Source organism: Paramormyrops kingsleyae, unplaced genomic scaffold, assembly GCF_048594095.1.
Source record: "Paramormyrops kingsleyae isolate MSU_618 unplaced genomic scaffold, PKINGS_0.4 ups112, whole genome shotgun sequence".
Taxonomy (NCBI): Eukaryota; Metazoa; Chordata; class Actinopteri; order Osteoglossiformes; family Mormyridae; genus Paramormyrops; species Paramormyrops kingsleyae.
Genome location: NW_027326050.1, coordinates 28,316 through 44,881, shown reverse-complemented (window position 1 = coordinate 44,881; position 16,566 = coordinate 28,316). Strand labels below are relative to the sequence as shown.

At 43.6% G+C, this 16,566-nt stretch overlaps 1 protein-coding gene and 1 long non-coding RNA gene across 3 annotated transcripts; both read left to right on the top strand.

Moving 5' to 3' along the window:
• Nucleotides 1–87: 87 nt before the first annotated feature.
• On the top strand, nucleotides 88–6,279 carry LOC140586977 (uncharacterized). The gene has a single exon (XM_072708534.1). The coding sequence runs from the start codon at nucleotides 88–90 to the stop codon at nucleotides 6,277–6,279; it is 6,192 nt and encodes a 2,063-aa protein (XP_072564635.1).
• Nucleotides 6,280–6,879: 600 nt separating this feature from the next.
• On the top strand, nucleotides 6,880–7,945 carry LOC140586978 (uncharacterized). 2 transcript variants are annotated; one of them, XR_011988745.1, is made up of 4 exons: nucleotides 6,880–7,108; nucleotides 7,261–7,343; nucleotides 7,540–7,648; nucleotides 7,810–7,945. It is a non-coding gene; the product is annotated as an uncharacterized lncRNA (long non-coding RNA). The 2 variants fall into 2 exon arrangements; XR_011988746.1 differs by lacking the exon at nucleotides 6,880–7,108 and having other exon boundaries at nucleotides 7,236–7,343.
• The last annotated feature ends 8,621 nt before the right edge of the window (nucleotides 7,946–16,566 follow it).

Below are 16,566 nucleotides of genomic sequence, written 5' to 3'. Positions count from 1 at the left end.
GCCGATCTGCTTGGTGTGCATATTTTCACATACTCTGATGACAGATGGTTAAAGTACTCCACGTGTCTTGGTTGTGGTAGTGGTCAGATGGGTATATACCTGAAACATTGTAATGAGTCACATTATGAGGCTGTAACTTGTGTGAAAAGGCATGATGCTGATGGTTGTGCTGCGACCTGCTCTCAGATTGCCACTTCTGATGTGCCTTCATCGTGTCGTCGGAGACTGGAACGACAGAAAAGACGGTATGAAGTAAGTAAGGTGTACAAGGAGGAACAACTTGAGAGGAGCACAAAGCGCTACCGTGAGAATGAAGTGTACAGAGATCATGTGAAGCAGTCGAGCATCTGTAAGTATGCCACAGACACTGAGCATAGACAATGTGTGAAGCAGTCGAGCATCTGTAGGTATGCCATAGACGCTGAGCATAGACAATGTGTGAGACAGTCGAGTGTCAATAAATATGCTGCAGACATTGAACACCGGGAGTGTGTCAAGCAGTCGAGTGTGAGTAAATATGCCACAGACATTGAACACAGGGAGCGTGTCAAGCAGTCGAGTGTGAGTAAATATGCTGTAGACATTGAACACAGGGAACGTGTCAAGCAGTCGAGTGTGAGTAAATATGCTGTAGACACTGAACACAGGGAACGTGTCAAGCAGTCGAGTGTGAGTAAATATGCTGTAGACATTGAACACAGGGAATGTGTTAAGCAGTCGAGTGTGAGTAAATATGCTGTAGACATTGAACACAGGGAACGTGTCAAGCAGTCGAGTGTTAGTAAATATGCTGTAGACATTGAACACAGGGAACGTGTCAAGAAGTCGAGTGTGAGTAAATATGCTGTAGACATTGAACACAGGGAATGTGTCAAGCAGTCGAGTGTGAGTAAATATGCTGTAGACATTGAACACAGGGAACGTGTCAAGCAGTCGAGTGTGAGTAAATATGCTGTAGACATTGAACACAGGGAACGTGTCAAGCAGTCAAGTATTGATAAATACAAAACGAACACCAATTTTGCTACTGCAGTAAAAAGCAGAAATATTGAAAAACGGGTGAAAGAGAAGGACAAGAGAAAAGATATTGGGTATGTGATTGAACAGTTTAGAGAGAAAATTAATAGAGGACCTGTGCACATTTGTTCAGTGTGTCATCGAATGCTGTTTAAACATCAAGTTGTTATATGCAGGAAAGATGAGTACTTGAGAAAATCAGAAGGGGTTGCTTTAGTGGCCTTACGTTGTATCACAGATACATACTTGCACAAATGTGTAGATGCCTGTTCTGAAAATTGTAGTGATCTGAGGGGCCCTGCAGGTTCATTGTGGATTTGCTACACGTGTCACAGAAAGATTCTTCATGGGAGAATTCCAGCTGAGAGTGTCACAAACAACCTAGCCCTACAACCAGTCCCTACTGAGTTGCAATGTTTAAATTCACTGGAACAGCATCTGATTGGTATGCATATTCCTTTCATGAGGATTGTGTCTTTGCCAAAAGGTGGACAAAATGGTGTTCATGGTCCGGTGACTTGCGTCCCATCTAGCGTTCCAAATGTAGCCCAAGCTTTACCGAGAGTGAACAACGATGATCTTATGATTCGCGTGAAGCTGAAGAGGAAGCTAACTTACAAAGGACACTACAAATATGAATTTGTGCACCCAGAAAAGATAAAGAAGGCCTTGGTGTATCTTAGAGAGCATAACAAATTTTACAGTGATGTACAGTTTAACAATGATTGGATTAATCCACTGCAGAGAACTGAAGAAGTCCCTGCTGATTTAAGTGACATACATGATGAAGAGCCTGCTGAAAATAATGAAGATGAGGACATGGATGAAACTTTGCATGATAGACAACAACATGGCATGTATATGGATACGTGCCTTCAACCTGTTGACATAGCACAAGAGATCCTGGATCAGCACTTTGACGGAATAATGTCTGTGGCACCTGCAGAAGGAAACAATCCAGTGAGGCTTTTAACTGATGAGTCTAATGAGGCTAAATGTTTTCCAGTTCTATTCCCAAAAGGCACAGGCACTTTTCACGAGAGGAGGAATGAGAAACTGACATTGTCTAGATATTTAAATACAAAGATCCTTAATGCAGATGGACGTTTTGCAAAAAACTTGGACTATATTTTTTATGGGCAGTATTTGTCTGAGCTTCAGCAAGTTGTGTCAAATGTGTCCATTGCTGTGAGAAAAGGGTATGATGTCTGGGACAAAAGCACCATCACGTCAGAAACTTTGACAAACGCGGAGTCTCTACGAAGGATGTTGAATTTTGATGAAGGCTACAAATTTCTGAGACCCATCAGAGGCACCCCTGTTTTTTGGCAAAGTGTTCAGAAAGATTTGTTTGCGATGGTGAGACAGCTTGGTATTCCCACATGGTTTTGCTCCTTTTCCTCTGCCGATTTACGCTGGATGGAACTGATGACGGCAATCTTCAAACAAGATGGTATTGATGCACAAAGCGCCGAGCTAGAGTGGTCAGAAAGATGTGCCCTGTTGAAGAATAATCCCGTAACGGCCGCTAGAATGTTTGATCATCGATTTCACTGCTTCCTGAAAGATGTGATCATGTCAGAAGCGCAACCCATCGGCAAAATAGTTGACTACTTCTACAGAGTAGAATTTCAGCAACGGGGATCACCTCACACTCACTGTTTGTTCTGGGTGGAAGATGCACCAAAGGTTGGTAAAGGTGAGGACGACGAAGTAGCAGCTTTCATTGATCGGTATGTGACATGTGAAATGCCCGAGGATGATGATGAAATGCATGAAATCGTATGTAGTGTACAGCAACATAGTAAGAGACACTCGAAAACATGCAAGAAAAAAGGGACAACTTGTAGATTTAATTTCCCACGTCCACCAAGTAACAGGACATTTCTGTCATCACACAAACTTGGAAATGCTGAGTCAGATGGAAAACACCTCAAAAAAGAAGTAGCAGCGGCCATCATGAAGAAAGTGAAGCATGCTCTGCTGAACACTGAGGCCAACTATGACTCTGTTGATTCTTTGTTTGATGCAATTAATCTAAATCAAGAAGTATTTGAAGCTGCTTACTCGAGACTAACAAAGAACACTAGCATCGTTCTGAAGAGAAGACCATGTGAAGTCTGGGTGAACCAATATAACAGAGACCTCCTACGATGTTGGAATGCAAACATGGACATTCAGTTTGTGGTTGATGCATATTCATGTATTGTATACATCATCTCCTACATTTCCAAAGCTGAGAGAGAGATGGGACTGCTCCTGGCAAATGCTCAGAAAGAGGCCTCCCAGCAAGGCAACCTTGATGCGAAAGAAGCTCTTCGACAACTGGGCAGTGTGTTTCTGCATAATCGTGAAGTTTCAGCTCAGGAAAGTGTGTATCGTCTGACTAACATGAGGTTGAAAGAGGGATCACGCAAAGTGCAGTTTATCCCAACTGGAGAGCATACGGTGAGAATGAGTCTTCCACTACATGTCATACGGAAGAAAGCAGAGTGTGAGGAGGAGGATGAGCAGAACATTTGGATGAACAGTATCACTGACAGATATAAAGGCAGACCAAAAACAGAAGACTTTTCAGAAATGTGCCTGGCGAGATTTGCTTCTGAATACAGAATTTTATCAAAATCTGAGAGCTCGTCTGCTGGCAGTATAGAGTTGGACAGGAAATTAGGATTCGTGAAGAAAAGGACACGCACAGATGCAGCTGTTGTTCGGTATGCTAGGTTTTCGCCCACAAAGGACCTAGAGAAATACCATCAAAGCATTTTGCAGCTGTTCCTACCACATTATTTTGATGGCCAACTAAAACCACCTCCTTTTGGCAGTTACCAGGACTTCTACGAGACTGGCTTTGTGAAGTTTTTCGGTAATGAATTACATTCGGTGAAACGGGTCGTCGACTCCAATATGGCAAGTTTTGAAAAGGAAGCGGATGTGATAGACAAAGCTGAGGAAGATCTACAGTTGCATGGTGTAATGGAGGATGCATGGGCACTGATCTGTCCAGAGACTGAACGTGAACGGTTGGAGTGCCTCGCCAGCAAATCCAGTGTAACACCAGAAATGAGCGAAGACCGTGATGAGATACCAGATTTGTTACCGAGACCGGGTCGCCATATGTTCCAGGACAATCCTTGTGGTATGTCAAGGCAGGAAGCTCTGGCTTTGCTTCGCTCACTGAACAAGAAGCAGTCTGAGATCTTTTACAAAATAAGAAGCTGGTGTTTACAGAAGACACGTGGTGAAAATCCAGAACCATTTCATGTATTTATATCTGGACCCGGAGGTGTGGGCAAGTCTGTCTTGATCAAAGCAGTACATTATGAGGCATCTTGTATCTTGTCAAAGTTGTCAGATAACCCGGATGAGAGGCATGTGTTGCTGACTGCTCCGACTGGGGTTAGTGCCTACAACATCAGTGCTGCGACGATACATGCCTGTTTCCACATTGCAACGGATGTGAAATTGCCTTATCAACCACTTGGAGATGAGAAGATAAATTCATTGAGAGCTGAACTGGGAAACCTGCAGATATTGATTATAGATGAGATTTCAATGGTAGATCACAAACTGCTTTCGTATATTCATGGCAGATTGAGGCAAATCAAGCAAACTGGAGATTATTCTGCTTTTGGTAACGTCTCAATAGTTGCCGTTGGAGATTTCTACCAGCTTTGTCCCGTGAAAGGGAAACCTTTGTATGCTGAGACTAAAGGTGTCAATCTATGGCAGAATCATTTTGCTTCAGTGGAGCTGACGGACATCATGAGACAGAAAGATATGGATTTTGCAGAGTTGCTGAATCGGCTAAGGAAACGCAAAAGGGGTGATGCAATGCTAGAGGAAGACATTGCTATGCTGAAACGACGTGTGACAGGCCAAGGAAAAGACAGTACTGCCCTTCATATCTATGCGACTAATAATGAAGCCGATCTGCATAACCATCTCATGCTGCAGAAGGTATGCTCAGACCCTGTCATCATTCACGCTCAGGACTTTGAAAGGGTCGCTGCAACTGGCCGACTGCAAAAGAAAGCTGGACATCACGCACAAGTTTACAAGACGTGTCTGTCAGAAACACTTCACGTAGGTGTTAACGCACGGGTAATGCTGCTGAAAAACATCGATGTTTCAGACGGCCTGGTAAATGGTGCATTTGGTACGGTAAGTGAGGTGTGCTTTGGTACTGAGGACGATTTCCCATCCGAAATATACGTCACGTTTGACAATGAAGCAGCTGGTAAGTCACTAAGAGCAAAGAAGCCGTGCTTAATCGAAGGGTTGGACAGAGCGACACGAATCAAACCAGAGGAGGAGAGAGTGGGTAACAGCGGTGCAGCACGACGTCAGTTTCCATTGAAATTAGCATGGGCTTGCACAGTACACAAAGTACAAGGTCTGACTGTGGATAAGGCTGTTGTATCGCTGAAGAAGATATTTGCAGCTGGACAGGCATACGTAGCGTTAAGCCGTGTGACTTCTCTGGAAGGCCTCATAATAGAAGACTTCAAGGAAAGTGTTATATACGCAAAACAGGACATTGAGAGTGCAATGCAAAGCATGCCTGCTTTTATTGAACCTGTCACTGAAGTGCCATCATTATGCCGAATTCTCCTCCACAATGTTCAAGGACTCGCATGTCACCTGGATGACGTAAAGCAAGACAGAAGGTATATGGAAGCCGATATCATCTGCTTGACAGAGACGTGGTTATATTCAAAGGAAGACACAGAGGAGATACACCTGAATGGATTTTCATTCTATGGGAAACCGAGACATCTCGCGTACGACGGTGACAATTCAATCTTTGCCGAACTGAAGAACCAACAGCATGGTGGTGTGGGCGTGTATTATAAAGAACATACCAACTGTAGCGTTGTTGATTTGCAGTGTGTCAACATTGAGTTTCTCCAGTTCAATGTGGGCCTACTAAAAACAACAGTCTCTGTACTATACAGACCATCCTCGTATACTGTGTCAATCTTTCAGAAGAATCTCATGCAGTTGATCACTCACATGGACAGCATGGAAGGAGGAAAAATCATCATGGGAGATTTTAATGAAAATCTTTTCACGGGAAGTACGATCGCCACTTTTATGGAGGAACATGGCTATGCTCAACTTGTGAAAGACGCGACCACTGGGAATGGCACTTTGATTGATCATGTGTATGCAAAGGACATTGTCAAAAACGGTATATGTGTTTCTGTAATGCCAACATATTTTAGCCACCATGAATGTGTTATCCTATATTGTCTGTAAAATTGTATGCAAACTGATAATAAAATTTGTGATGGACTGAGTCTTCTGGGGAGGGGTCTACTGGGGCTGGGACTAAGCTTGGGGTGGCTGGCACAGGGGTGAGGTTAGGGGGCTGGGTCTGGGGGGACATCATCATCATTTGTGTTAATGTTCTAGTGCAGGGGTGTCAAACTAAAGTCCTGGAGGGCCAAAGCCCTGCACATTTTTGAGTTTCCTCTCATTTAACACACCTGATTCAACTCCTTGTGCTAATTAACACGTCACTCTTGAACTGAATCATCTGTGGTGGAATGGAAGCAACTAAGCTAGACAGAGCTCCGGCCCTCCAGGACTAGAGTTTGACACCCCTGTTGTAGTGCGTTCCATTTGCTGTCAGAACTCTTTCTGAGTCGTTTTCTGAGGACTGAAGCTGGAAGTGACAACATGCACAACTTATCTGTGGTCACTACAAAGTTTTATGTGTAAAGCAGCCTGACATTTTCAGTTCTGACCTCCAACGTAAATAGAATGCTGCATTCCTCCCCCCAGCCCCAGCCGCAACCATTTTTGTTCAAACCATTTTTGTTTATTTGTAGTCTCTCTTCCTACTAATTACCCAAGACTACCAATGTACAATTATCATGTGGCACTCTGAGGATCAAGCTAAGGGACCTTGTGTGCACGTTTGCATGCATGTTCCCTACCTATGTCCACCTCTGCCTGCCACCAGCCGTCTGTGTATGCTCCCCACCCTAAGCCAGATCACCACCTGCAGTTCTTATAGCATCAGATTGGGACAGTAACGCATCATACTGCCTGCAACCTGGCCAGAGTATGCTGGGCTGGATATGTGAGTTTGCCTCTTCCGAAGGTTTCTTCCTCTTTGAGGCACTTTTACTTGGCCACTGTTAATATTTGCCTAACTGTCATGCAAATTTCTGGTTTTTCTCTTTTTCCAATGCCTGCTGTTTACATCACTCACCCCATGGCCACCACCTGAAGATTACCTTCACCCCTTGTGCTAATAAGGCAGACCTTGTCTGGAGCCTTCAAGGGTAAATGACCACAGACATCTGTAGGCCACGGTAAGCCCTTATACTCACATCTGTCTGTGTAGTGTCTTACAGAAAAGTTTCAGGCTATGGAAGGAAACATTGGATGTAGGTCTGCTTTTCCTGTTTTGTCATAAAGTATGTGATGCAATCTCTAGGCTGGACTTCATTTTGTTTGTGTTTCTGTTCTACAGTTGATAAAGCTGCATTCCATGTTACTTGCTTGTAGTCATACATATGGATGAGTGAGGAACATACCTGGAAAAGCTGTGCAGTGTGTTGCCAAGAATATTCATCTAGACGCAGTGGCTGTGCATGACCGTGTGGGCATAGCAAAGGTGCATGATTCAGTGTCTCCCTTACCGTCGTTGTCGTAGTTATTCCACCACAGTTGATGGTACAAAAGCTGAGACATTAGCCAGCTGAACATTGTCAAAATTATCTGCTATATCCTGGTGTTCCAGATCTTTAACCTGACTTTTTGTACGAATCTCCTCAGGTCACCATTGTAAAATCATCATCTACCACCATGAAGATCAACCCAAGGGACCTTTGTATAAATGTCGCTTGCGTATCTCAATCTCTGCTTGCTGCCGCTCATCTGTCTATGCAGCCTGTAGGCTACTGCATTATCCACTGTTCTTTCTGAGCCAGTTTCACGTCGCATGCTACTGTTGTTGCTGACTCCATGCCCACTACATGAAGTTCCCGTAACACATTGCACTCCCTGCTACCTGACCAGAAGATTGCTTGCCCTTGTGAGTTTTCCTCTTTCCAAGGCTGCTACTTCTCTGAGGTAGTTTGACTTGGCAACTGTCAGTCTCTTGTTCACTGACATGCATGTTTCCTGTTTTTTCCAGTGCCTGCTGTCGATGTCACTGACCTCATTGCCACTGCATCAAGTCTCCCTTCGCCCTTTCTGCCAATAAGCCAAGCCATGTGTGGAGGACTCAGGCCTAGTGTGCAGTGCGCACAAACCTCCTCAATTGAGCACTGATACCTGTAGTGAACCCTGCCACACATAATCTTCAAACACTATAGAATGACACCCAGGCTACCTTGATTATAATGTGCCATTGCTCCTATATGTTTCTTGTTATGGTGTGCCAGTTTTATTTCTTGGGGTTCTATTCTTCTGCCCTTCTGCCTGTGATGTCTTCCCCCTCTGCCCTGCTGCCATACTACTGTTTGCCCCGCCATCTGGAACAGCTCCAGCACTTGCCTACCATCAACTGCCTGCTCTCTGCTTGCATCTCAGGTTTCTTCCTTCTAGGGAGTTTTTCCTTGCCACTGTTGCCTCCGGCTTGCTCACTGTGGGCTTTTGGCAGGGATGCTGTAAAGCGCTTTGACACTATGAAATGTCGCGAGACAATATTACAATTTCAATGTGTATTTGTATATGTCATTTTTTAAATAGATAAAAATCATATCAATGTTTTATATGTCAATGTTCCATCTATCGTATATCTATCAGTTTCATTGTGTATTCATTTATTTCTTTTCACTTTTACTCTGCAATACCAAAGCATTAGTCATGTCTCCTAAGATATTTCTACTTGGGGACATATTGCAAAATTTCTGTGTTTACTTGCACTAACGTGTAGTAAGGTCACTTGTATATTTGGAAGAACATCGCCATGTTGCAGAATGGCACAATTGCACTTTATTTGTAGACTGTTCATTTAGTAATGATTTTATCCTCATACATGGAATATTTTATGTCAGCTGTGCTGCATCCACTGTTGTGACTATGACGTACCTCAGGAGACCCCACAAACAATAGCACAAGCATGGATTTGTAAGACCGATGTAGTATCTTGAAATTTTCAGATGTTTATTATGTGTTATGTGGTTTGCCTTTCATAAAGAATAAGTATGATAACCAGTATTATTGTTGTCATTCTTAAGCATGATGAGTACACCTATGAAACTGAGAATGCTTTTCAACTAGGGTAGGTCCAGTCTGGTTCCTCCATTTCAACATGCATGCATAGTAAGATGATTCACATATGACAAGTATTTCAATGCTGTGCTAAACATTAAGAAAAAGACCCACTGGACTATAATGACATTTGACGGTAAGTAGCTGCAACTTATACTAGCCTCCAATATGCTTGCAGTCTGGTGTTTCAGATTGACTAGTCCCATTAGCAAAAGTAGTCCAAGAATGCAGCAGTAGTCCTATGTTTAAAAATGCTAGCAGACACGGCGATGTAGTGTAAGAGTACCAAGAGCCAAAACTATATAATTCACACAAAATCCCAGGATTAATTGCACTGTCTGTACATCATGAAGGACTTCATGGAAAAGATGGAACAGAGCACATCCATGTGATGCATTATGTTAAAAAACAAACCTAAAAAATCAAAAGATAAGTGTATGACTATGGAATGGTGTTTTTAAAAGCACAAAAAATGGATTGCTGACTACACGTCTGAGCCACCCGCCAATGTATGGAAAAGTCAAACAATACTAAGCACTTCTGGGACAGAATGGAGATTGAGAAGTCTAGGCATATCAAGTCAGGAGATATATAGGACCATATGTACACATCTGTGGTGTCATGCAGTCCAATGGAATGTCTGGTTTGGGTCTGATGGTCTGAGTAGTAGGTAGAAAACAGGATGGAGATTGTTGAGTCTTGGTCGAACAGGTCAGTTGAAGGTAGTAAGACAGAATGTAGAACTGTGTGGTGCAGTATCAGCCTGACTGAATGTTTGTTTTGGGTCTGATGGTCTAAGTAGTTGGTAGAAATAGGCGCCTTCCTACCTGATTTGGAAAGTTTAGATCTTACAAGTTAAAGTTTGTTTGTACTGGCTGTGTGAACATAGGTTGTGTTGCATATTCTTAACAACAGTGTCAAGTTGAGAAACTGCTGCATGCAACAGTAGTAATATCATACTTTGTTTTTTTTTTCTAGGCTGTTCATTTAGACATGAGAAGGCCTGAAAGTACTGAATGGCACTGGTTAATGGAGCACTGACTCCACCTGCTGGCCAATGTATTGAAACATTGAAATTGTTCTAGTCCACACAAGCTGAAGCATCATTGAAGTCTGATAAATTTCTAAGAGTGAAATGGCAGGATAATAACAGTCAATTAAAAACCTGGAGGCAGACGAAGAGAAAGGTAATTCTTGGAAAGTTTTATGAGAAATAAGGACATTTCAGCTGAATTAGCCAAGGCGGGTGTTAGACATATATGGACAGTGGCCATAGCGCCCCCATTTGAATGATCACCAGGAAATTTGGAGGGTCTGTCTCTGGTACACTGCTACATTAGTGAGAGAAATTTGGTAATGATTGGCTGAAGCATGCCTGAGATATAGCTGTCTGGTAGGGCATGGCTGTCTATATCAGCAGAAAAAAGAATTTCGATTGTAGGACAAACAGGACAGGAGATATCAACCAAAAAGTGTTGGGGGCGCTACAGCGCCCCCCTCTGGCTGAGTCGGACGGGTTGGACAATCTGAGTAGTGGGTAGGAATAGGCATCTTTGTGCCAATTATAGTCGGCCGAAGACTTACAGTTTAGACTGGGCATTCAGTTCTAGGGAAGAAAAATAATAAAGGTACTTCACTGATCCTCATGGGGAAAATGCCTTTACATCTCTCTGAACTTGCTTTGCGGAGAATACACTGTGCACAAAGGGCAGACAACTGTTGGGAAGCCTAGGTTAAATACCCATCAAAGCTGGTTTCGAACCGGTGACCCTCTGATTACAGACACACAGGCTTAGCCCACTAAGCCACCCACTGCCATGGACAAGATGGGGAGATCGCTGGACACCTTGCTACCAGATCTGGTAACTCGTTTTAGCTTAATGAGCCTAGGTGGGTCTTAGATGTATATAGACAGTGGCGTAGCGCTCCTGATTGACCGATTGACACGAAATTTGGAGAGTCTCTCTGCGGTACAGTCCTACATCAGTCAGCCAAATTTTGTAATGATTGGCTGAAGCATCCCTGAGATATTGCTGTCTGATTGAAATGGGCAAGACATCAGTACAGTCAGGGTGTGGCTGGTGGCTGTATCTTACCGAAAGTTTAAGTTTTTTCTCTAAATCTTTGAAAGGACTGTCTCCTGATTTCAATGACACCAGATTTATGGATGTTAGGCGAAAATCCTAGGAGGTTAACAAAAAAACCTGTTTTCAAAACATCTATAAATCATGCAAAAAAGCAAAGATGGAGAACCAAGTTCTATATGCAGTTGGATTCGTCATGACATAGTGAATTGGAATCGCAATAAATTTCAACTGTAGGCTTGACAGTTCTGTAGATATAGGCATAAATGCAAATCGGGGTGCTGTAGCGCCCCCATCTGATTGACTGTGATGGGTCAATGGGACTGAGTAGTGGGTAGGAATAGGAATCTTGTTGCCAAATTTGGTCAGTCTAGGACTTACTGGTTAGGCTGGGCATTAAGTTTTAGGGAAGAAAAATTATTATTGTTTAACCCTCTGAAGTAGTGCCTTAGCACGTCTAAATTAACAATAATATAAGCTTCACTGATCCTCGTGGGGAAAACGCCTTCACGTCTCCCCAGCTCACTTCATGGAGGGTATGCTGTGCACATCGGGCTGCCTAGCTCGAGTACCCACCGAAGCTGGGTTCGAACCTGCGACCCTCTGATTACAAGCATACAAGTTTAGCCCACTGAGCCACCCGCTGCTGTTGGTAAAACGGGAGAGATCGCTGGACACCTTCCTACCTGATCTGGAAACTCATTTTACCTCAATGAGCCTAGGTGGGTCTTAGATGTATATAGACAGTGGCGTAGCGCTCCTGATTGACCGATTGACATGAAATTTGGAGAGTCTCTCTGCGGTACAGTCCTACATCAGTCAGCCAAATTTTGTAATGATTGGCTGAAGCATCCCTGAGATATTGCTGTCTGATTGAAATGGGCAAGACATCAGTACAGTCAGGGTGTGGCTGGTGGCTGTATCTTACCGAAAGTTTAAGTTTTTTCTCTAAATCTTTGAAAGGACTGTCTCCTGATTTCAATGACACCAGATTTATGGATGTTAGGCGAAAATCCTAGGAGGTTAACAAAAAAACCTGTTTTCAAAACATCTATAAATCATGCAAAAAAGCAAAGATGGAGAACCAAGATCTATATGCAGTTTGATTCGTCAGGACATAGTGAATTGGCCTGGCAATAAATTTCAACTGTATTCTTGACAGGTCTGGAGTTATAGGCAGAAATGCAAATCGGGGTGCTGTAGCGCCCCCATCTGACTGACTGTGATGGGTCAATGGGACTGAGTAGTGGGTAGGAATAGGAATCTTGTTGCCAAATTTGGTCAGCCTAGGACTTACTGGTTAGGCTGGGCATTCAGTTTTAGGGAAGAAAAATAATTATTGTTCAACCCTCTGAAGTAGTGCCTGAGCACGTCTAAATGAACAATAATATAAGCTTCATTGATCATCGTGGGGAAAACGCCTTTACGTCTCCCCAGCTCACCTCACGGAGGGTATGCTGTGCACATCGGGCTGCCTAGCTCAAGTACCCACCGAAGCTGGGTTCGAACCTGCGACCCTCTGATTACAAGCATACAAGTTTAGCCCACTGAGCCACCTGCTGCTGTTGGTAAAACGGGAGAGATCGCTGGACACCTTCCTACCTGATCTGGAAACTCATTTTACCTCAATGAGCCTAGGTGGGTCTTAGATGTATATAGACAGTGGCGTAGCGCTCCTGATTGACCGATTGACATGAAATTTGGAGAGTCTCTCTGCGGTACAGTCCTACATCAGTCAGCCAAATTTTGTAATGATTGGCTGAAGCATCCCTGAGATATTGCTGTCTGATTGAAATGGGCAAGACATCAGTACAGTCAGGGTGTGGCTGGTGGCTGTATCTTACCGAAAGTTTAAGTTTTTTCTCTAAATCTTTGAAAGGACTGTCTCCTGATTTCAATGACACCAGATTTATGGATGTTAGGCGAAAATCCTAAGAGGTTAACAAAAAAACCTGTTTTCAAAACATCTATAAATCATGCAAAAAAGCAAAGATGGAGAACCAAGATCTATATGCAGTTTGATTCGTCAGGACATAGTGAATTGGCCTGGCAATAAATTTCAACTGTATTCTTGACAGGTCTGGAGATATAGGCAGAAATGCAAATCGGGGTGCTGTAGCGCCCCCATCTGACTGACTGTGATGGGTCAATGGGACTGAGTAGTGGGTAGGAATAGGAATCTTGTTGCCAAATTTGGTCAGCCTAGGACTTACTGGTTAGGCTGGGCATTCAGTTTTAGGGAAGAAAAATAATTATTGTTCAACCCTCTGAAGTAGTGCCTGAGCACGTCTAAATGAACAATAATATAAGCTTCATTGATCATCGTGGGGAAAACGCCTTCACGTCTCCCCAGCTCACCTCACGGAGGGTATGCTGTGCACATCGGGCTGCCTAGCTCGAGTACCCACCGAAGCTGGGTTCGAACCTGCGACCCTCTGATTACAAGCATACAAGTTCAGCCCACTGAGCCACCCGCTGCTGTTGGTCAAACTGGAGAGATCGCTGGACACCTTCCTACCTGATCTGGAAACTGATTTTACCTCAATGAGCCTAGGTGGGTCTTAGAAGTATATAGACAGTGGCGTAGCGCTCCTGATTGACCGATTGACACGAAATATGGAGTGTCTCTCTGCGGTACAGTCCTACATCAGTGAGCCAAATTTTGTAATGATTGGCTGAAGCATCCCTGAGATATAGCTGTCTGATTGAAATGGGCAAGACATCAGTACAGTCACGGTGTGGCTGGTGGCTGTATCTTACCGAAAGTTTAAGTTTTTTCTCTAAATCTTTAAAAGGACTGTCTCCTGATTTGAATGACACCAGATTTATGGATGTTAGGCAAAAATCCTAGGAGGTTAACAAAAAAACCTGTTTTAAAAACATCTATAAATCATGCAAGAAGGCAAAGATGTAGAACCAAGATCTATATGCAGTTTGATTAGTCAGGACATAGTGAATTGGACTGGCAATAAATTTCAACTGTAGGCTTGACAGGTCTGGAGATATAGGCAGAAATGCAAATCGGGGTGCTGTTGCGCCCCCATCTGACTGACTGGGACGGGTCAGTGGGACTGAGTAGTGGGTAGTAATAGGAATCTTGTTGCCAAATTTGGTCAGTCTAGGACTTACGGTTTAGGCTGGGCATTCAGTTTTAGGGAAGAAAAATAATTATTGTTCAACCCTCTGGAGTAGTGCCTGAGCACGTCTCAATTAACAATAATATAAGCTTCATTGATCATCGTGGGGAAAACGCCTTCACGTCTCCCAAGCTCACTTCACGGAGGGTATGCTGTGCACATCGGGCTGCCTAGCTCGAGGACCCACCTAAGCTGGGTTCGAACCTGCGACCCTCTGATTACAAGCATACAAGTTTAGCCCACTGAGCCACCCGTTGCTGTGGTTAAAATGGGTGAGATCGGTAGACACCTTCCTACCTGATCTGGTAACTCATTTGAGCTGAATTGGCCTAGGTTGGTCTTAGTAATATAAAAACAGTGGCCATAGCCACTGTTTACAGGGTAGGCTGAGGGTCAGAGGACAAATGTACCAGCTAAATTTGATTTAGATTGGTCATCACTAAGCCAGTCAAATTGCTGCTTGATTTTGATTGGCCGATGGCGGCCACTGTTTCAGGACTCATGACTGCCATTGTACGTGACTGACCTCAGGCTGAGTCCTAGTACATACCTTCCAAATTTCAGTTGGATTGGCCGAGGCAGTCAGAAGATATTGGCAGTTTTTAGTTGTAGCGCCCCCTATGGACGAAATGCGGCCCGCCTTGGACCGTGTCCCCAGAATGGTGTAGCGAGGTAGGATTTCAAATTTGGTCAAGGTAGGCCAAGGCACGGCCAAGTTATAGCAGTCAGACCACAACGAGTCAAATTTGGATTTTGTTTGGGCTTGGCTAATGGCCTTAGGACAAAGAAATGTCTGAAATTTGTGGATGATTCTTGAACAGCTCAGAGTTCTGATTAGTTTGACACCTCATTTGTCTGATTTGGTAGGACAAGCTTTGACTGTAAGGAAAAAGTAGGATTTTCAAATTATGCAAATTAGCGAAAAATCTAAGCAGGCGGAGCTTCATGGTCCCATTGACTTTTTGGTAGGGCATGGCCGTCTGTATCAGCAGAAAAAAGAATTTCAGTTGTAGGACAAACAGGACAGGAGAAATCGACCGAAACATGTTGGGGGGCGCTACGGCGCCCCCCTTTGGCTGAGTCGGACGGGTCGGACAAACTGAGTAGTGGGTAGGAATTCCAATCATCCTACCAAATTTGGTCAGCCTAGGACTTACGGTTTAGGCTGGGCATTCAGTTTTAGGGAAGAAAAATAATAAAAATAATAATAATAATAATAATAATAATCCTAACAAAAACAATAAGGTTCCATAGCACTACGTGCTTTGGACCCTTAACTAGAAACTGCAAGCAGTTACGAAAGGGTCCAAAGCGGAGGACGATCGGACTGGTAGGACAGTAGAGGAATAACAGCAGAGAACTGGTGGCCAGGGTAGTAGAAAGTCAGACAGAATTAGACTGCCATAACAGGATAGGCGATGTAGGACAGAGCTGGACGGTCTCAGTAGTTGGCAGACATTAGGATGTAGATGCTTTTTGTGCAGGTGTAACAGGCCAGTCAACATCAGAGAGTACACTGTGCACATCAGGATACCTAGCTGAAATAGCAACCTAAGCTGGGTTCGAACCGGCGACCCTCTGATTACAGGCACACAGGATTAGCACACTGAGCCATCCGCTCCTGTGGGTAAGATGAGTGAGATCAGTAGGCAACTTCCTACCTGATCTGGTAACTCATTATAGCTGAATTAGACTAGGTGAGTTTTAGACATATATGGACAGTGGCTATAGCGCTCCCGTTTGACCTATTGACACGAAAATTGGAAGGTCTCTCTGCGGTACAGCCTTTCATCCGAGATAGATATTTGGAAATGATTGGCTGAAGAGTGCATGATATATAGCTGTCTGATTGAAATGGACGTGGCACCAGTAGAGTCAGGGTGTGGCTGGTGGCCATACCTTACCAAAAGTTTCATTATTTTCTCTAAATCTTTAAAAGGACTATCTTCTGATTTGAAGGACAACAGATGTATGTAGGTTTGTTGAAAATCAAAGGAGGTTAACAAGAAAAGCTGTTTTCAGACAAATATAATTTATGTAAAAACAGAAAGAGGGAGAACCAAGTTATATATGTTGTTAGATTAGTCATGACA